The 21617-nt window shown below is 44.2% G+C and overlaps 4 protein-coding genes across 4 annotated transcripts; 3 read left to right on the top strand and 1 right to left on the bottom strand. All coding sequences in view use genetic code 11, as the record gives it.

Moving 5' to 3' along the window:
- Positions 1-224: 224 nt before the first annotated feature.
- On the top strand, positions 225-2732 carry EGR_05390 (hypothetical protein; the record flags this gene model as incomplete). Its single annotated transcript, XM_024494639.1, has 8 exons — positions 225-446; positions 494-635; positions 673-786; positions 831-962; positions 1037-1627; positions 1735-1803; positions 1898-2146; positions 2638-2732. 8 exons carry the CDS (start codon positions 225-227, stop codon positions 2730-2732), a joined length of 1614 nt encoding a protein of 537 aa, XP_024350966.1.
- A 1996-nt stretch (positions 2733-4728) lies between these two features.
- Positions 4729-6051, top strand: EGR_05389 (Translocon-associated protein subunit delta; the record flags this gene model as incomplete). The annotated part of the gene is made up of 5 exons (XM_024494638.1): positions 4729-4771; positions 4805-4920; positions 4955-5185; positions 5227-5318; positions 5886-6051. The coding sequence occupies 5 exons, from the start codon at positions 4729-4731 to the stop codon at positions 6049-6051; spliced, it is 648 nt and encodes a 215-aa protein (XP_024350965.1).
- A 665-nt stretch (positions 6052-6716) lies between these two features.
- Positions 6717-16526, bottom strand: EGR_05388 (Uridine 5'-monophosphate synthase; the record flags this gene model as incomplete). Its single annotated transcript, XM_024494637.1, has 22 exons — positions 6717-7034; positions 7334-7511; positions 7635-7903; positions 7991-8099; positions 8183-8289; positions 8357-8518; positions 8592-8693; positions 8776-8954; positions 9110-9416; positions 9455-9529; positions 9572-9690; positions 9730-10061; positions 10138-10512; positions 10558-10754; positions 10791-10956; positions 12160-12284; positions 13235-13274; positions 14138-14669; positions 15741-16026; positions 16095-16143; positions 16224-16398; positions 16433-16526. The coding sequence occupies 22 exons, from the start codon at positions 16524-16526 to the stop codon at positions 6717-6719; spliced, it is 4296 nt and encodes a 1431-aa protein (XP_024350964.1).
- A 786-nt stretch (positions 16527-17312) lies between these two features.
- Positions 17313-21045, top strand: EGR_05387 (Cleavage stimulation factor subunit; the record flags this gene model as incomplete). Its single annotated transcript, XM_024494636.1, has 11 exons — positions 17313-17356; positions 17394-17521; positions 17649-17729; positions 17804-17896; positions 17982-18022; positions 18095-18217; positions 18959-19163; positions 19445-19680; positions 19988-20132; positions 20599-20679; positions 20933-21045. 11 exons carry the CDS (start codon positions 17313-17315, stop codon positions 21043-21045), a joined length of 1290 nt encoding a protein of 429 aa, XP_024350963.1.
- Positions 21046-21617: the final 572 nt, after the last annotated feature.

Raw genomic sequence — 21617 nt, 5'->3', positions numbered from 1 at the left:
AAACTACTGGCACAAACTTAGCAACTTTGACAAAAAAGGTATTTTTTAATCATTTACAATTATTTAATCCATATATTATTACTTAAAATAATATCGTCCTTATTTTTGTATCAGCCAATGGACATCGGCGTCCATTTGGCGCGCTAGAAAGAATCTGGTGTGGCTGTTGACCTTTAATTGTTTAGCATTACTTACAGCCATATAGTATAGGAGGAACGTTGGTCATGCTCATAATAATCACACAGATTTTTGTTTTTTGTGTTCCCGTCTTTTCGCGGTACTGTGACAAGGACTTTGATATCCGTTTAAATACTATCATACTCACTCGTATCTCCGAAAATAGGGGTGCCGAGTTTGTCCATAAGTTGTCCGCCGACTCCTTGGAAGAATGTGTAAAGTATTGCTGTGACCTGAATGAGTGTACAGTCGGCGTCTTTGGACCCAAGGTATCTTCGGTCACCACTTCACTTTATTAATGTTATTTACCACTTAGGGAGGTGGAAATTGTTTTCTCTTTAACTGTCACAAAACAAATTTGTGCAATTTTACCTCGGAATCTGATTATACCGTATTTATACAACGCACTCCATTACCTGTTCCACCAAATGTGCATAAAGTTGTCGCATGGCCTAGTGGTAAGTGTACAGAATTTCGTGTTAACTTCTTCTTTAGGATCACTTCATGGTTTATGTGGTCCACGAAATCCCTGCGTATTCAAAAACATGATCTGTGACTCTGGGCACTGCGTTTGCAAGGCAGGATTCATCGAAAAGCGTCGAAAATGTGGTAGGGTCTTTTTTCAGCACCTTTCAGTCATTTTATTTGCGTAGCTCCTTCTATTTGTAGCAAACCGGAATTGGAGTTTCAATGTGACGATGCTACTACTTGCATAGCGATATATGATGTGTGTAACGGAATCGCTGAATGTTCGGATGCCTCGGACGAGTTATTTTGTGAAAAAGGTTAGCGAATCGATTATTAAGCATTTTTGTTATACCAGCTTTTTAGTCTTTTGTTGTAAAATTAACCACAATAGAACTCTCCAACTCTATTGCTACCTACAAAGTGAAATCTTCAATCTCTCCTGGAGCGCATTTTCTTAATGCCCAAACGTTTCCTCCTCGTGGTGACGATGAACATGACTTATCGGGGATCGGTTTTGAGCCTTTGAAAGTGCGTTCTCTACGGACACTGCGTTTTGGCCGTAACAACCCGATGCCCAGAAATTATGAGGATAAGGGGGAATACGGCTCACCCAACTACCTGATTTCATCCCTTGAACCCGATGTCCCCTCTTTGATGCCTTCAGAGGCGCGGGAAAGATCTATTCTTTCTGATGACAGGGTCAGTACCTTCCTAAAACGCCCTCGAGGTGGCTATCTGTCGCATTTTTTGGAGGACTCACAGTACTCCGATGAGGATTCTCCACTGGAACACCATCGACGTGAGATAGTACACCTTCCAACTCGACCACGTCATGCATCGGTTGAGAATTTTGACGGGGAAGCTGGGGAGCATGATATTTTACACCACCGAGGGGCTGACTTCGATCGTGCCCACAAAGTTTTGCGACACAGGGTGACACCATTGGCAGAGCATTTAGGCAAGTTTTTCCCTTCGAATTTATGTATGCTTTCATTTTAAGCCTCACCTGACCACTCCTGTTAATTTTTTATCTCTTAGTAATTTACCGTCTCTTTTTGTATTTCTACAAATTCCCTTCTTTTCTCTTAGATTTAATGTCTGATGACAAACATAGGATTGGTAGGCATCATGAGGAGGCGAAGAATAGCTCGAAAAGGCGTAAGCATTCAACTAATTCTTCTTTTGCATTCTTAGGAGGTTGTTATTTATTTTATCTCGTTCTGATTCCCAAATACATTTTGATAAATTGTAGCCAAAGCACCTACCGACACTGTGATTGGCCCCTACTCACAGAGTGGTTACCAGTGGCATACCGCCGCAATCCTATTGGCAATTGGCCTGGGTTTGACCTCATGTCTTTTTGGCCTTCTGGTTGGTCGATGTCGTCAACGCGGTAGATTTGACCAAGGGGGTCCACGATCAAAAGCTGTTGCCACGAGCAATCTACGCCGACGAATTTTGCGTACACGTGGCCTGCCAAATAACGATCTTGAGAGGAGTGGTTTACTCTCCAAGTTGCAATTATGACAGACGAGCGTCTCAGTGCAATAGTCACATTTTTCATGCATTCCACAAAGCATTTGTGTTGTTTTGTCCTTTTTTTCTGGCTTTCCCCAGCCCTTGCCCCCTCCCACCTCTTCCCCCGATTTGGTATGGTGTCCTGTTTATTCTGATTTGACCTCTGTCAACCCTTTATGGTAGCATCCTTAATTCGTAATGTCAAAGTCGTCTCAGTGGATGGATTTACTCAGATCGTAGGTGGTGTTGAGGTGTTGTGGTGGATAGACATGCATCTGCGGGTTAATACTGCTCTCGCTATCCCTTTGTTTCTACCATCGTCAGGTGGGTTAGGCTTCTTCAACATCACCGTTTGTCACTCTCATCTTCACCTTATCCATTTGAATATTGACTCTGAAAAAGCCCCTCTTGCGACACCGTGGTGTATCAAACCATCCAGATGCATATTTCTCATATTGGCTGTTTGAACTTCAGGAATTGGACGATTGAGTCAACAGGCTGTCTCATCTAAGGTGGGCACAATCGTTTGGGGTAGTGAGGTTTTCTGCACCTCGGAAGTGTGTGGATGACCTAGGGACGAGCAAGGCGGTCGTTTGAAGATAAGCGCAGAGAGGTCATTCTGCCTCGCAAGACATTTCGATGCGTAAGGCAGATAGGCTCAGATCAAATACACCCGCTTAGGGGTACAATAGGAGGGGGCAGACGGATGTCGATGCACGTCCCAGGCGATTAGCGAGACAAGTGACAAGAAGTCAATGAAACGAATGGAGAAGCAAAAGCACAGAGTTGACGCCCCAATTTCCAAGAGATTGGAGAAACTGCATCCATGCTCATGCAACCCACAGCCTCTCACTGGCTTGATGTTCGAAGTGGCAGGACTAGGGAGCGCACAGATTTTTGAGGAGACTTAAAGAAGATATTTGTTAGCTATCCCCTCTTTTGAATTGTACAGGCAGTGGAAGATATAGCCAAGTGTTTAAAGAAGCCATTAAAGACATTAAAATCGTCCTCAGTGTCTGGGTTTATGACCTCATAGGAAATGGTACTAAGGAAGCATAAAATGCTGCGATTCTGGAATAAACCTAATTATCATAAAAAGTTTTCATAAGGAGCTGTAGTCAACCGCTTAAGGCATTCGTATGTCTTCAGAATTGAGATATTTAGTATGTTAGTAATCAATGTCTTAGAGGAAAACTTATCACTACACTTATCATCATATCAAGGATATCCTAAAGCCGCCACATGGTTGTGGAGCCAACCAAACCCTAAGCAAAGCACACTTATGAACACAACACGTTACTGTGACTCTGCAATCATCTTAGAAAGCTGGGAGAAATAAGCAAATGTGATATCCGATTGCGAATGTAGTAGTAATCGCCCAGTCTTAGAATCACCGCAGGTAGTACTCATAGCGACAAGAATGTAGCACGCATTCCCCAAAATAATTAAGCTTGAAAGTAGACAAAACAAATAATTTGCCGTAGAGATTTCAGTCCTTAAGGTTTGTAACCTCTGCTGCCCGGGTGACATGATATTTTGGCCGGTAACATTATATCCTAATCCATGTTATCATCAAATTATTATATAGTCGTAGTAGAGTCCCAGATGGATAAGCGTTCCGGGTCCATTGATTAGTGAACAACAATGTGGGGAATCTACAGAACGATACCAAAATAGAATTAAACATGGTTAAAATTAGTTTTGATGAAATATGGGGATGTTCCCCATTGTATCAATGATATAATCTTTAAGCTTGCTTAGAGATGGTCACTCGTGTCCCCTAAATTCTAGAGTAAACAAATTTTTTAAAACAACTTGTAAAATCAGTGAGCAATGTGCTTCCTGCGTGTGCATCAATGCCATTTTTCATCCATTTGCCGAAAAGTTCTTTCCATAAAAGAGAATCCGTGAATGGATAAATTTGTCAACACTCTGATGATGCCACTTGACGATGGGTTACCTCGTCAGATTTCCGTTTTCGCGGTATATGATTAGAGAGCCACTTGTCTGTTTTCATATCCATCGTCTTAATTCGGAGGCCGATCTCAGCTGCTGCGTCGTGTTACTACCCATGCGATCTCTAGAACTCATTTCATATGGTGAATTCGGCGACTTTATTTTAACAAAAATGATCACTCCAGTGAATCCTTGCTGCGCTTTTGCGGTAGTTTACTACTACTTGACTAGCATTTGGCTTTACAAGCTCTTCAGTATATGCAGGCAGCTTTGGCCGTTTTCCTGCTAATAAGTGGCAGTCCACACGTCAATGCAGGGTCAATTTTCTATTTATTATGCCTTATAGGGCTTTAAAATGAGTTTAAAAGCGACAATTTTAACAGCTCGGATTGCTTCGTTGATGTGGTGAAAGTTTTGCTGGCCTACTTCAAAATTAAATTACGCTGAAAAACTTTAATTAAATAAAATACTGCAAGCTTAGACTTCTAGAGACCTTGAGAGCTTTTATTTTTGTATTTAGTGATTGATTATCTGGTTTTTCAAATTGATCAAATTTAACGGGTCACACACGTTGTTCCTCGAGCGGCTTTTGTAAATAGGAGACGGGTGATGCTGCTTGTGGTTGTTTTTGCATTGTTGGCGTTCAGCACAGGTATGTGTGCTCTTATAAAATGGACGTGAATAGTTTTTGGGTGTGAAAATCCGACGGTTCAAACCCGGTATTATACATCGACAGATTCTCTTCTCTCCTCGAAAACAGTTTTCATTGTCGAAGGTCGAGCGACTTGTGAAAATGATGAGGTATGAACATCGACTGTCAAATAGTATTTTTAAGTTGAGTGAACTTTATGCTGTGCTTGGTGATAAAATTGTTCCTGTCAGTCGAAATCTGGAGACAGATGAGTTTCAAGTTACCTTCTCCGATGATCATATGAAATTACCCAAGGGTTACTACTCAATTCGTTTCTACGATGATGTGGGTTACTTACACCTACGCAAAGCGCAAAGCCAAGGTCGACCACTTGATAGCGTCAAGCCCGTTTTTACAGTTGATGTTTACCACCCCGTGAGTTGTTCATCTCTTCCCGCTTATTCACCTCTTTTTAGGGTATATGGCTTAGTCCCCTAATCCACTCGGAAACTGTTGCTCTTTTGGCTGCTTCTCTCATTGGCTTCGGCGCCGTTATCACGAAAAACAAGTTCTTTTAATAGAAGGAATCTTGGATATTGGACGACTTCATTTTAACATCTCCTGTGCCGGTTTTGCATCCTTTAAGCCTACTCGCTCTGGCTCTTTTTCTAGTGTTACTAAACGAATTCCGGTGCCATATTGGCAATATTGGGGAAGTATTTGGTCGTAATTCTAAAACTCCTTTTTCTTTAGCCCACTCTCCTTTCTGGTGTCGCATAACCCCAACCCTGATTCATCCATAATTGAACAGAATGATGGTGATGCGTCAAAAGCCGTTACGGTGATACGCTTTGCCTTGAGTTTGTTGTTCCTAGTATAATTTGATAGATCGACTTTGATTTGGAATTCTATAAGTTAAGATGGCACCGTCAAACATGGCATGGGCGACTGGTTTGGTAGGTGGGTAATAATGTTAGGGAGACTTACATTATGGCCTTTCTGTAGCTTGCACACTGTGCAGGTACGCACTTTGTTGTGTCCCTTACCGTCCCCCTGTCATCCCAAACACTCGTATCGCCAAATGCTAACCCCTGTGGATGCAGTTCGATCCTGTTTGCTCTGCGAGCTGTTTAAGTTCCAAGGCGGTAGAAGCGTCAGGGACAGCCCTTTGTGGAGGGAGCAACCTCTCGTTAGAGGTTCAAAGACCTCAACTCTACCGAGGGGTGATGCATCAGGTTGGAGGAAACTCCAATGATTCAACCGCTGATTTGCGCGTCGCTACTGACATGCAGAGAATATGAGTGACGGTGCGTGTGGTTCACCACCAAGGAAGGTAAGCGGCGGTAGAGGCTAAGTCGTGAGCGGCATATTCAAAGCAATGTTAGACGACAGCAGACTTCGGAGACCATTCGGTTGTTCTTCTGATTTAGGCGCTATCAAGGCATGTCCTTTCAAGGGAAAATAGACCCAAGCGTCCTAGGACACGCACGTGACATCTGAAGAAAACGTGTTAAGCAAACTGTGCCATCTTCATGCATCCGAGGTGGAAGTACTGTCGGCATTTTCCAACCCCATTGGGCTTTAGTTTCTTCCCCCTTCTTTATACAATCCTTGATATCAATGCCAACTTATTGTATAAAGATCCACTACAAAGAGCGTTTAAAAACCGTGTTTTTCTTCATTCAAGCCTCACCATTTCCCTCTGAAGATTCACGCTGTTTTGAGTTTCGATGTAAATCTTATAAGAACAAAGGTTGCCGTTTTTGCCCCATAGCCCTAGTCTAGATTTCACCTCTCAAATTCCGACCCAACAAACAGTGACAAAATTTAACGTTGTTTTTGCTGCGGGCTACCTTCCACAAATTTATAGAAAAGAATACATAAGCACGTAAAAAGGAGACTAGTCAAAGTGTTTTTCGACTATTAATGAAAATGATTGAGTCAGCATGAGTACATTGCAAGTCCCTTACAGTACATCGACTTTGCCTTCCTTCAATGTGGATAGACAGGTGGTGCGAAGAACGCCGACGCGGGAGCCCTCGAACGTAGTCGTCATTATACTGCCATTGCAGTACCCATTCATGTGAGCATTGGCATCTCCATCAATGCAGTTGCCTTCTGGGAGTGTTTTGTAAATCACCGAGGGAACAACGTCACCTTCAGCGCTTGTTGGCAAAGAAATGGCGTCTAGAGGGCGGGAGGTCACAAACCCCACCACCACATCAGCGTTCCTTTTCGCCAATTCTACGCACTCCTCTGTATAGGCAGCTTTCATTAGGGAGCTCTACAACCAACCAATCAGAGGCCAACCATTAGACATCTCTACTCGGTTGCATCAACTGCCACCTGTACTTTTGACCTGTCAAATTTAACACTTCAATATGCCAGCAACAGAACGTATCTGAATAAGGGTATTGCCAGGACATGTCATACTTTACTTGCATCAAAAGTGAAAGGTTAGAAAGTAATTTGCCTTGCATAAATCAGTGAATGCAACAAAAATGGACGAAATTGGTGACTTTTCACCACTTGGAGCATTAAAACTATTCATAATTTCAAATACAGAGAGAAAAAAAAACAGACATTATAGTCCATATCGGCAATCAGAAGAGCACCGACGGTTCGATCCGGTGAAGCCTTGTTGAGCCTTCGCAAGGCATTCAAAGGTCCCGTTCCTGAGAGTGCGTGCATGGTGATGATATCAAACCATCGGCACGAGGACAAGAGGCCTTTGTCGGTGCATTTGTCATTCGCCACTTTGCTGGAGTAGAAATGGAGTAAGAGTAGTAAGCATAACCAGCCTTGAATAGCTTCACGTGATAATACGACATTACAAAGTATACCTAATAAAATAATCAGAGTGACTATTTAATAGTGTACTCACTAATCACCGATAAGCAGGAATTTATGTCTGTCCGCAAGATCGCGCAGTTGCACAGCCAGTAAGGGGAATGCATCGTCGATGAGAATGTGGCCGATTTCCAACGCAACGATTCGTGGAGCTGCATCTCTGACCACATGAAGCAGCTGTTCACATGGTAAAGGCAAGTCGATCGAAAGGCATGCATTGCTGGCTTTTTGAGCCATAATTTCGAACACGCGAGACGCCAGAGAGGGGCAGAAATTGACCACTGACCTTGCAGTAGACTGCCTCTACATCATGGAAGAGAAGCGGGATTCCAAGGTGTGCAAAGAGAGCTTAGGAGTTAGTGTAGCAACGGAGTGGAATACTCAACTCACTCTGTCAAACTGAGCACCTGCAATGAAGTTTCGCGCAATTTGAACACGTTCCATGGGGACTAAACCATTGGTCGAGAGGATATTCAGAATATCGTCAAAGGAGAGGAGTCTGTAGCCAAAGAGCACGTATAATAGTGAAATTTCAGTAATTTATGGGTACAAAATAAGAAGAAAAGAATCAAAGTCGCCTACGCATGCAAGTGAACGTTGTGATTTTTGAGGAGGTTTTCGGTGGCCCCTTGTTGACGTTCAACAACCACCACAGCGTGTTTAACTCGCAAACCGTTTGATCGTAGGAGCTAAAACAGAAAACACACATCAACGGAGAGTCTACTTACATGTCTGACTTAAGTAGAGAATGCTTACGGCGGTGGTTTCGGCAATACTGTCGCCATAGGTGACAACATCCTCAACCACCAAAACATTTTCACCTGCCTTCCAGATACCCTCAATCAATTTCTTTGTTCCGTGGTCCTTCGCCGCCTTACGAGTAAGGATCATAGGTATATTGTTCTGAATTGAAATTCCCTAGAAAAAAAGTATCGGCTTAATGAGCAGAAGCAGTGCCTTTCACAACCCCTCGAACGAAGTAAAGACTCACCGTTGCAAGGGCGATAGCAGCGGCAGGAACGCCGGTAATCAAGTCGAATTTATCGTCAGTTGAGCTGACTATCATTTTGTACAAGTATCGTGCGATATCCTGCTACAAGGTTTTTTGGGGAAGGAGGAGGAAGCGCAGTTAGATCCATAACAGAGGATACGAACAATGTGCTGAGATAACTCACCAAAAGAGCTGGATCAGACATAGTGAGACGAATGTCAAAGTAGACGGGGGTGACTTCACCAGTCTTCAGGCGTACACCGCTAAAATTCAACGCACCGAGACGGAAAAGTCGGTGAGCCAATTCTGATCGGGTCGCATCATCAATGGCAGGACACGAAGGCACTTGAGCATACATGCTGTCTGGGAGCAACATAAGAAAACGGCAACTTATAAAAGGTAGTAAAAATTGTGGTCGAGATGAAAATGCCATAAGTACAGAGTAGGTGACTTGTATTTACAGAAAGAAATGGTAGAGAGAAACAAGAAGAAAACACCAATCTGTACAACAAATCAACTGGACTCCAACGAATCGGACTGTGGAGAAGTATCAAAATCGTGTAGTTCCTCAACTAATTCTGGATGAACAAGATCTGCATCATCATCTGACAGTCGTGACAGACGAGAAATGATTGAAAAGAAACCGGGAATGCGATCTGTGATAAGTTGAAAGGTATCATCTCCATGTGTAAGCAGAAGGGCATGTAGAGCCTGAATCAGGCACCCCAATGACGAGAGGCAGAGAATTTTTAGGTCTGGATTGGACTTCCATGTGAAAAGCCACTCCACCAAAGGTAATCCTAACCCTATCAGTGCTTTATACACCTACAGAGGAATGATATAAAGAGGGGTATAGTGCGTACCTCTAGAGTGCAGGGACAGTTCGCACACCGAGTCCACCGATTAGTCAAAGCCATAGCTCTTGTAAACATACTGAACTAGATGAAAGAACGGTGACATAAAGCAGAAGATAAGCGAACCTCAGTAAGCAGTCGACAAAGTCGCCGTACATCATCGTGATTGAAGGTCAATTGTTGAGAATGTACCAGCCGACAGAGGAGGTGGAGGGGACAGCCCAACTGTTCTTGGGGTGGTATTTCTGAAAGAAAAATTAGTATATTGGATAATAAGAACCTACTGCTCGAAATATGGGATATGAAAGACGATGATGTGGGGCAGCCTGTTTGGCCCAGGGAAATTTCTAACTCCCGCAGCCTCTGTATGAGTTCCAGGGTTTCCGCGTCACCTCCCGAGGCCCACCAGGAAACCACAGAATTCGATGACGAGGTTGAAGCGGCTGTTGAATGTTCAGGAGGGTCGAGACGACCACCCTCTACGAGGTAGGTCAACAAACGCAGAGTTAATAGCAAAACCGAGGGGTATTCATGCGTTCTTCCTGAAGACATCACGCAAACTACCAGCAGGTGGACATTTAAAATCGAGGGCAGCCACGATGGCTCATTGACGCATCTGAAAATGAACCAAAATATAAGAACATTCATATACAGCGGTAAGCCAGGTGCTTCCAACTTATTAGGACACTTACTCATTCTGATTATTTATCTTGTTGAATTCCAAAGCAAAGCGACAAGCGAGATGAATGCACTGGTGAATGGTGCGTGCAAGACGCGACATCCACAACGCCGGAAGAGCATTCAAAACAGCCTCTTCGTCAACGGGTTTGAGAGACAGCATTGCTGCCAGAGCGTCCAATACCTCACTAACGAAGTTAGCGAGTTCAGTGATGTCCACACCATGGCGGCGTGTGTAAACAAGGAGGACGTCGATTGTACGAAGACAGGCGAGAATGCCTTCGTTGGCTTGTAATGCGGTTGATTCCGACCATGTGGATGGTCCAACAAATTCAACGCTGATGGGAGTTGTTTGAGCGTTTCCCTCAACACATACTGCAGAAAAACGACTGTAAACCAGTAAAAAACACTCCGTGTGCAAGCATTCATCTCACTCACGCGAAGGAACGGAGACCAATTGCGAGGGGGGAGCGCCAGCAAAAGGGTTCTCGTCAAAGCGCTCCAAGTCGATTATCCCCGAACTATCCAGAGAGGTGCTTTCAAACTCAATTGGACCATCACGCTGCAACTTTTGCGTGAAGGTATGATCAAAGACACATTGCCGGTATAGTCGGAAGAAGTTAACATACTCCTGACAAATGAAATAAGTGGTCACACATAAACCCACCTGGAAACGGACTCGAATCTGTGGTAGAATAAGAGCAATGCATTCACCCAAACGCTTGCCAGTATCACCACAATTCTCCACCCCGACGGAGAGTCGAGACAGACCACTGAAGAAATCGCATTCAGCTGAACTTCGTTCTTCATCCGTGGTAGCACTGATGGCTCGTCTGCGAAATGACGAAGGATTACTCAATCCCATTTACCTGACTAAATCCCCCGAACCCTCGCGACCCACAGACTGCAGAACTCTAATAGCTCGACCACTAGTGTTGCGGTATTTATGCACTTAGTTCTTTGCCTTTGATTGGGTGGTCAAGGTCGCAGTGAACGAATAGAAAGCGGAAGAGTAACTTGTTTTAATCCGCCCTTCTGATTGGCTCTAGCTGCTTCCCGGCGTCAGGTTAACTCTCTTTTTTCGACGCGTCGACTTAGGTGACGGTTGCGCGTGGATTCTGCTCGCCTGAATCTCGTCCTATGTAATCGCCTAAACACAGTTATTTGTTTTGTGCCAAACGTGAAAACTGTCTCACATGCTTCCATTATTCGTAATTTGATGTTGACTTTTTATTTGAAAATGTCTAATTTGAGGGAACATGATAATTTGACATTTTTTTTTGGAAAATACATCCTTGTCGGCCCATCTCGGCTTTAATGTTGAGAAAATGGAGAATGTTTTTAAAACATTCTCCTCTCTGTGTGCGACAGCAGGCTGGTTAATGCCTTGCGGGAAGTTAGTCGGTGGTGGACTGGATCCCGCAACAACAATGCGCATCGTGGGTTGATAGACTTCGCCTAGTTCAACATGAACGTGGCATGGTGGATTGTTTTTATTCTGCTTTTTGCTCTGAAGTTGAATCGATCAATGCGCGTGACCGCACAACCCCAACACAAAACAGACATGCACCGTGGAATGTTTCACCTTAATTTGATGAAGGTTTACCAGCTGTACACTGCTCTAGCATGAAGGACAAATTGCTGGTCTGGCATACGATCTTGTTGTAAATCCATGCTGTTTGTTCTACTTGAGGGTGCTAGGACTGCAAGCCTATCTTTCACTGACCGCTGAACTGCACAAAACTGCTCTTTGATTGGCTACACTCAGAATACATGCACGCGCGTGCGCACACAGATACGGGACCACAGCTACATTAAACTTCCGACTAGACGCTAAAAAGGGTGCATGTGTAAGTGTCGTGTCAAACAGGCGCCAATCGCACTATACAAACTCCCTTTTTGTGAAACTGCATCAAATACAGGGCGAGCGCTAGCACAAACCAGGAGATTTAGGCGGTAAGACCACGGCAACAGAGCGTGCGATTACTCATCAGGTGGCAGAGTGGACAAAGAGACTTGTCTCATCTGTGACTTACAGGCAATGCGGCCAGGACAATGGGGTAGGAGGGCGGGGAGGAGGCGAAATGTCAGCTGTCACGTTTAAGATCGTAGACAAGGCCGCGACAAACTTGTCAATGCGTTTGAACTGTCCTTGCATGGCCTACGGAAGAAGGCCTCGATACTACGAGTACGCTAGCTCTCTGCTGCGAACTAGAATCCGCACTGACTTAGACTGGCGGCCAATCATCCCTGAGGCGCTACCACTACCCTAATACCCCAGAGCTGAGCAACCATACCGTGCCTAAAATCCTCCACCAATAGCCGTATTTGACGGAAAACTCAACACTACACTGGGTTTCACTCACTGGCACACTTCCACTGCTACCTGTCATCTTGATGAACCGCTTTCAGGCTTAAATGCCACATTTGCACCATCTCCCATTACTCACAATGGGGTGCATTTGGCGTCTGCATTTGCACGTGTTATCACCAGGGTAGAAACTCCTTTGATAGCCTCAACACGTGAGGTTCCAGCTTGACTAGAACGCTTTTCACGCATGCCTCGTCGGCATGATCCCTTCAGTCACGGTGATTTGGCTAATATACTCATTTTCACTCCCCATGCTAACAATGATAAGCTCACTTCTGATCTAACTGAAGCGCTAACGCAGTAACAATGTATCGCGTTGCTATGGCAGCTAAGCATATGAAACTTGGACTGTTGGGAAGGCAATTTTTATGAAGTAGAAAAGGGCCTAGTTACATGTCATCAAAGCGCAAAAACATTGCAGGCTGACCTCTTGATTGGTAGATGTTTTGAAACAACGACAATCAATTGTGTGGGGTCAAACATATATTACATGAGACTTACCACCCAGTCGCGTTACCCTTTCTATTTTAGACAATGGTAAGTCTTTTCTTTTTTTTTAATTTTTACCTAATAGCCTCTTGATAGCAATAGAAAACCAGACAGTGAAATGTATGAAAAAAAAATAAGGCTCTTAGCAGTGCAGCCGGATGTAAACAATTTCATGGATGGGTTTGCGTTTATTACATGGCCAAAAAAAATGCAGACAGTAAAATCCACTGGAGTAAATAAACAACGCTTACTTGAAAACCTTCACCGTTTCGATCGCGGCGCGAATTTGCTCTGAGCGAGGACAGAAAAATCGCTCTACTTATCAGGCGAGTAAGTAGTATTTGAAATGGACTAGTACTTGCATGAGTTGAACTCAACATTTTTTTATATTTCGGATAATGTTAGCAACAAAATACGACCAAATAAATATTGGAATCGCCCGTTTTTTAGATTCCGGTGAGTGAATGAATGTTTTCCAGCACCACTAAATCTGCAATAGGTCGCCCTCCCTACAACCAGTTCAGAGAGAAGAGTCAACGGTGAGAGACTCTATTTCAAGGCATCATAAATTTGATTTCACCTCTACAAGATTCTCCTTAAAATGTTACACAAGAGAAATAGCCGTTGTGGGCCGTCGAAACCGCGACCACTTTTAACAGGCACTCCAGTATCAAGTGAGACTGGAGACCACGGGATTGGAGCCTTAGAGATTGACACAACGTTGCCCCAATTCCAGGAGGCTGAGGATAGCGTTGAAATGACTTCAAAGTGAGAAGGCGAGAAAAACTGGGGTGTCCCCAAAATGCCACTTTACGTTATGTAGTTTACATTTGACTATTGAACAAGCGTTCCCACAAAAGCGAGTCATTCGTACGTGAAGGTACGTTGCTGTGAAGAGTCACCCAGCCTTCAAAAAAACATGTCGAGTGAGTTATCAGGGAGCAAGTGAGGTTCTGTGTAGATTCAAACGTCGTCTTAAGTGGTGTACTTCAGTCCCACGGTATTCAGCTATCACGCTTATTGTGTGAACTACATCAATAATCTCCCAGGCCTCTTGTATATCCCTATAATGTGTTCTTCCTAGTGTTAAATAGCCTCATCGAAAACTTTGGTAACAAAAAAGCTTCTCATGGACTACTGCAATACCTACGTACCCCGGCAACTCTGGATCCCGAGGAAGGCATCTAGTTTCCCTCGAAAGTAGTGTCAGCCTTCTCAATACCTGACAGAGATCCGAGTTTTTTGAGGATCCACTTCCACGCCGCAACCGAAAACGCAGCTTCTGCGGCGATGGTGGTGGTGGCGGTGGTGTGGGTGCCACCCTGTCATCCGCCATCACCTCTGTCGACAAAGTGTGCTTGCAAGGAGTGGGAGGAGCTTGCGCCTCCTCTACCAAATTGAGAGTAGGAAGCTTAACAAACGGTCGAAGTGATCTGACTTTGACTCCGCTTGGGCGCGTAATCGTAGGCGACAGAGAGTTTGGAGTGGTATCGCTTGCACCAACGCCAACACTAGTTCCGCAGACCAGCTCGTCACTCCAGAGACGCGGACGTTTGGAAGGTGTTACCCGAGTCATCAAAGGCGAAATAGGTCGAGGAAAACATCCACCACGTTTGGCTAGTCTAGCATCCACACCCTCTGCTACTGAAGTAAGTAGGGCTGAGGCAGGTGAAATATTACCAACAGCTGAGAAAAAAAGGAAAACGAAATCAGTGAAAGACGAAGACAACATACGATTGATCACAACTTTTACATGTGACACTACCATGGGTGTTTGAGTTGAACCGGGGCTACTTTCAACTCATGAAATAGAATTACACTGCACTACCAACCATCCTAACGGTAAGTGCCACATTTATTACTAATAACTAGTTCATGTACCACTTACAAATGTGGCGTAGACGCATGGTTGGAGGTTTTCTATCAACAAAGAAGGAACACCCACAGATACACACTCTTGCAGAGAAAAATGTCACGTTTTAGTTGTGAAATCGCAAGCCCCAGTTAGGTACTAGAATAGTGCAAGCGTTCGTCATAAGTCTGTCACGGCCATGGCAATTCGGCTAAGGCACAACGTCCTGGCAGTCATCCAGCACGCAGGACACCCGGCAAGACTAACGGAGTGCTTAATTGAATCCTTCATTTGAGAAGTCAGTGCATGCCACATGCCTCAGGACAGTTCATTCATGATTGCAAATCATTTTTTGTTTTTGATATACAGTTTACACCCCATGTGTGCTCTTTTCCAATGTTGCCTTGAATATCCAAATTCTATCATACAGGAAATGGACGAATCCACTATGACTTGGAAGGCGCGGACAACGCTAAATGTTTTATTTGTAATGGCCCTTACAGATTGATTAGCTTAGGACATGAGAACTACACACGTTCCAAACCCTCGTCCGGTCATTGATGCAAGAATCCTAGGGTGTCTCATGCGGTGAACAAGTAAATAGTTGAATTAGACACCTCGCCGGAATAATTATTAGTGCATCTAATTTAGCTCAAGATAGAAGAGAACAAAGATTAGAATGTAACTATGACAGTTTTCTGTCAGAACGAGTAGAACATTTCTTAATCGATGTACGACCTGTACCTTCAAAAATCATTTAGCCTTAAGGCAGTGCTGTAGATGCCTTCTTAGAAGAAACAAAGACTTTCGCAAGTAGATGACCACTCCAATCTTATATATTGAGGGAAATGTGTACACGATAAACCTACTTATGGTAGACCAAATACAGTAAATGGTAAAAGTACCTTGAGAAAAGGATGTAGACGGCTCATCATCCAAAAGGGCCTGATAGGATTGCATCATCTTGGCCTGTGCCAGTTCAGTGGACACTAACTGGTAGTCAGCTTCCCTAAATGCCAACTGACTGTTTAAAGCCGCGATAGCTTTGGAGCTTTCCGCCCTTTCTGAGGCCAACTGTGCCTCCAATTTCCGAATAACCTCCAATCGGGCGTTGGTGCTGCGGCTAGAGGCCTCTTTGAGGGAAGCCAGTTCACCAACTTTCACGTATAACTCCTCCCGAAGAGCTGCCATCTGTAAAAATAAGGTATTTATAGCTATATGTTAAGAGAAGAGGAACAAATAGGGAGGATAACACAAACCTCGCGCTTCAAACGTTCAATCTCGATTTTATACGGTTCACCAGTAGAACTGTGATGAAACAAATAAGGATCTGGTCAAATTAATTAAAGTTAGAATTAATGGCAGATGAAAATTTTATACACGCATACGCGCTCGAGGGTTGTGAGGGTGCTGTCCAAGAGCAGATCCTGCCAAATGGGGTTTTTCTAGATAGTCTAAAAACGTGAGTGCGAGATTTTGACTGTTGTGAGTTTGATGGGCGACTGCCTTCTTGGTTCTGGGCAATAGGTTTGAGATGTTCACCAGGATCGTCACCTTTGCGAACTATAGATGTGCATATTTGAAAAACTAATAGAACCTTCAGAAGCACGAGCTGTCGCGAATTGTGTGCAAACAAGGTCAAAATGATTTAGAATTTCAGGCGAGAATTCTTCTTCGTCATCAAGCGCCATATTTAGCTCAAACCAAACCACAAAATCCGATTAATATAGAGTTAGAACGAACCAATGACCTCTGCCTCACAGCATGATCCCACACATTTGGTATGATAACTCAAGGTCATCAAGATGACTGGATAATTTATTTTGGCGCTAAAAATAAGCAAATTCATTGAAACCTCTCATCATGTGCACAAATACATCTGCAACAAAGTTTAGACTAGATTGTCTCAAAAAAACCTAAAGATAAAAATTTTGCTAATGATGAAGCCACCATAACATGTAACTTGCATATTCATTAGTAGTCAGAATTTCTGAGTTTGGCCAGAAATAACGCAAAAACACATCGTTTTCAATTTTTGATTGTTGCTTTTCAAGCTTAAAATCAGAAAAAAGCTCATAAAAAGAACAAGTGGTGGTTTATTTCACAACGATATTTTCTTTTTGCCCTTAAAAAGCCTTAGACTCAGAGGAATCTTTTTACAAAAATAATGATAGCCAAATTCATTACTACTCTTCAGCTAGGTTTTCGCGCAACTTTTCTTATTTAGTCAATATTTCTGTCTTTTCAAGTTGCATCACAACTCTAAAACGTGGCCCAAAAATGACTAAAGTTTGATTTTCATGTATAAACACTGTGCTTTCACACTATTAATTCAATCTCTTTTCTATGCATTTTTAGTGCTTCAACTTTATAATCATCTTCGTGTTTATCACGTGAACAAAACATGAGTTAACCGCTGGTAATGCATTGATTGGTTAGGAGCGATACCGATCTCAGCCCACTTTCTTTCTCCTAGCATGTCTATAAGAGAACGTGATGTACTCTACCGACTTATAATAAGGTTTTTGGATTCTCGATTCTTGTATCGGTCTTTGTAGTCAACTTTTCCACGACGGCTATCAGGCTATTGCAATTAATCTTATGAATGAAGTATCCCCAACTATTTCATGCGGTCCATCAGCGCGACTCCTGAAACTAGTAAAGCTTGGTCTCTCTATTGCAGATGGTATTAGCTTATTCTCATCCACCTTGTGTTGGTTACTTTTGGATAATTTTCTCGCTCATTTTTCTATCATCTGTACTTTCACTTTATGACTGTTTGTGAGAATAGTGCGTGGATTCGTATTTTTTAGATGAGCAAGATCGGTCGGTTGCACTCGAGGGTGACAACATTGCCCCAGGCACCGGCATCGACCTGGAGATTGAAAGTGAAAGTCCGTTTACCCCTTATTCCTACTTTGATACCTGGGTTGGTCTCTATTGTTCTTTTTCCGCATTCCTCAACTAGGTTCTACCATGGCTCCCGAAGCTGCACTTTATGAAACCTGCTATGTCACCGCACACAAGGCAGCTTGCAGAGCGGCTGCATTTAATAGCACAGGTCCAGTGACTCTGTTTTTAAAGCTTCTAATAGTTTTTTTTACTATAGTGTATATTTACCTTACTTTTCTCACAATCACTAATAGGTCAACTCATTGCCACTGGTTCTCATGACTCCTCGATTAAGGTACTAATTCTTAGTGTGCTTATAAAGTTACCCAATTACAATGCCTTTTAATTTGCTGAATCCAACTCGCAGATTCTGGATGTTGAAAGAATGCTTGCAAAAGGCAACTCTGGACCGGAACACTCGGCTCAGGAAACGCCACAGCAGCAGATGGAAGCTCATCCAGTCATCCGAACTCTCTACGATCATACTGCGGTAATTTTTCTGATTCCCTTCTCTCTTTGACTAGTCATATTTGAGCCTCGTGCGTGACTAATCACCGAGTGTTATTCAGGCTTCCCAGCTTTGCAAGTCTATGAGGGACCTACTAGAGGGGTTGCTTGATGCTTTTGCTTTATATGATAAGAAGTCTTCCGTCAAACTAGGTCCGTCTTCCTCTTTATCCAGTTGAGCGTCGACAACGTTGCCTGATGACACAGGTGTGGGTTTTTACTTTTGGGGTAGGTCCTTGTCATCGCTTCTTCATTGCGGCTGTTTGAGTCCACTCGAGCTGTGCGGAACTCCTCCGTCCCCACTTGTTGAGGAACGTGAAGGAAATGACGAGAGAGAATAAGCATTGGATTGCGACAACTAGTTTTGGCCAGATAATGTTAAGTTTGGTGGCAAGAAATTTGAATTCATTCGTGACAGAGGCGGAAGAGATCAACTGGAGCTGATTACCTAGAGCTGCAGATAGGCAGACATCTAGGAGAAGCTGATCGGAGAGGCGCTGATGGAGAGGGCTACTACCGGCAGCTGCCTTCCTCCTATGGTAACGAGACCATGCGTAAACTCTGTAGGTCAGCGAAATAGAACAGGAAGTAGGAACGGTTCTGTGAACAGAGCTGCACCCAACCAACAGGCAAATTGAGAAGACCTCGACAACCATACTAGCATCGTTTTCTTTTTTTCCTCGAGAATTTCTTTCCGACACCATTTCATTTCATTGTTGAACAGGAAGTCACCTGTGTGGATTTTCATCCCGACGCGTCACAGCAGATTTTGGTGAGTGGGAGCAAAGACTACACCATCAAGTTCTTCGATTTCTCCAATCCCTCTGTGAAAAAGGCGCAGCGCAGTATTCCGGAGGCGTCACCCATCAAAACCCTTCACTTCCATCCCTCGGGCAACTACCTCCTCGTTGGTACTCATCACAAGACTCGTAGGTGGTGACCTGTTTTCACTTTTTCAGCTCCTCATTAATTGATTGACTGTCGCTCATCTGCCTACCCATTTGTTCACAAGTACAGCATCCCCATGCAGGACTTGCTTAGGGTAGGTGCAGCTGGAGTGTCTGGCATTTGGATGAACGGTGTATCCTGAGGGAATAAATTGTGGAGAGTCGGGGGTGAGGGTGTGACTGATGGATAGATGGATATAGAGTACTGTTTTCGACACCTCTGCTCCACCATTGATGATGACAATGTTAACTTTATCTTGCAGTGCGTATTTACAGTGTGAACACTTGTCAGTGCTTTGTATCAGCGGTGCCGGAGGATCAGCACAACGGTGCGGTGACGATGGCAAGATGGGCGCCCAATGCCAATTACTTTGTCACCTCTTCGGTCGACGGCAGCTTCAAGATTTGGGACGGTGTTTCAGGACGCTGTGTCTCCACTTTCGAGGCGGCACACGACGGTCTGCCTGTCTGTTCGGCAGTTTTCTCGCGCAACTCAAAGGTGGGTCAAGTTCTGCCTTCCGGCTGTGTGTTTACCTTCACGGATAAACAAGTGATTGACCACTTCCACTGCTTGGTTGGATGCTGTGGCCTGGATAATTGACAATACTTTTTAGCTTGTCATGACATCGCGACAGTAGATAGTACCCCAAAGGCTCTACATGGTTAAATTCATGCAATGAATACCGCTGAATAGTCAGCTTTGGTGACTTGATAGGCTTTTCAGGTGCGTATACTTAAATAAAGGGGAGGGGGATGGGGGAATCAGCTCAATAGTCTTAACGTCCTGTTTGTTCATGTTATTCCAGTACGTGCTTACGTCGGGAAAGGACAGCGTGGTGAAACTGTGGGAGCTCTCGACAAGTCGTTGTCTCATTAGCTACACTGGTGCCGGGACTTTGGGACTGCATACCCATCGCTCCAACGCTGTGTTCAACCACACCGAGGATTACGGTGAGTCCGGCGGCCTTTCACCTCTCCCGCCTTTGCCTTATTTCCTTTTTGCCTTCTCGTTGTGCGACAAGGATGGCTCCTCCTTGTCGGTAAGGAGGCGCAGCCCTTGCATCGCCCTTTTTCTCGCAATTGCCGCGTCGCCACTTTTCTATGAGTGATGTATTATTTAAAAAAGTAGTCATTTTCCCGATCCTGCATTGACTGGCATTTGCTGAGCATACCTGTTGAATCTGGGATAGAATACCTTCTGTTGGTCAAATCTTACGACCCATCTTTCTGGTTCCAGGCCTATCCAAGTCTATTCGCGGAATTTTTACGTAGTTCTATCTGCCCTGTTTCTGTCGTCTTGGTACCTCCTGATTTAATAATTTGTTGCTTTTCGGCATTTTTTTGAATGTAATTTCTCACCGCTTTAACGACATGCATTTTGCAGAAAAAAATTAACTCATTTTCCCTCATGTTGCAGTCCTTTTCCCGGATGAGGTGACCAAAAGTCTGTGCTGCTGGGATTCGCGCAATGCTGATCGCCAACGTCTGCTGCCACTTAGTAAGTAGTATTCTTCGGTTTTATATCAAGTTCTCTCAAGCTTTTCCAAAATGCGGCGTTTGCGAACCTGACCTTTCTCCGTTTATATTAAGTCCACAGGGAGTGGTTGTTGACTAAGTGAAGTTTCCCTTTCGGTCGACACGTCCGCTGTCGAGTGAATGGCTATTGCTATCGAGTTGGCTATCGTCTCGAGTTGGGGATATATGCAATGTGATTTAGGGGGGTTGCCCTACCCACTTTGCACTTTTTGTAGGTCATAACGGTCCGATCCGGTGTTTCGTGCATTCACCAACCACAGCGGCCTTTCTCTCCTGCAGCGATGACAATCGCGCGCGATTCTGGTACAAACGACCCATATCTGACTAGTATTTGTACACACACACACACACACACACACACTCGTGCACTCATTTGTTGTATGCCAGCCTTTTCAACAAACCATTTGTATACTCGTCTCCTCGACTCATTCGACTTCCTGCCTTTGATGGGGTTGATGGGTGCATGGTCATGAGCACGTGGTCTGACCTCGCTTTGTCTCAACCTCTGTTGGACCACTTAGTCAGCTCTCATTGGCTGTGTGCAGAAGCGTGGAAACTAATGGGGCGAGGAAAGGACCGGAAATGAGAAATCAGTCGATACTTGGGACAGTTCTTATGGCAATTTCTTTTGTTGACTAGTTTCCAAAGTGTACTTTGGTGTCTATGCTGATTTGAGACGGACGACCAACCTTCCCGTCTTGTTCGCCTTATTCGTCTTCAACTTGAAGGGTTTCACATGCACCAGATCATCCTCAACTCATCAGTATCCCCGTCACGCGCAATGCATCACTCCGTGACAGTACCGTACTAGGCGAAATTGTGCCGCTCCTCAAGCTCCATGTGGCTCGGCTGCAACCCCACCAAGTACAGCTTCACCCGAGACGTCGCTGACGTATTGAC

The sequence above is a fragment of the Echinococcus granulosus genome, assembly GCF_000524195.1.
Source record: "Echinococcus granulosus chromosome Unknown EG_S00039, whole genome shotgun sequence".
Classification (NCBI taxonomy): Eukaryota; Metazoa; Platyhelminthes; class Cestoda; order Cyclophyllidea; family Taeniidae; genus Echinococcus; species Echinococcus granulosus.
This window is presented reverse-complemented; position numbering and strand designations above follow the sequence as displayed.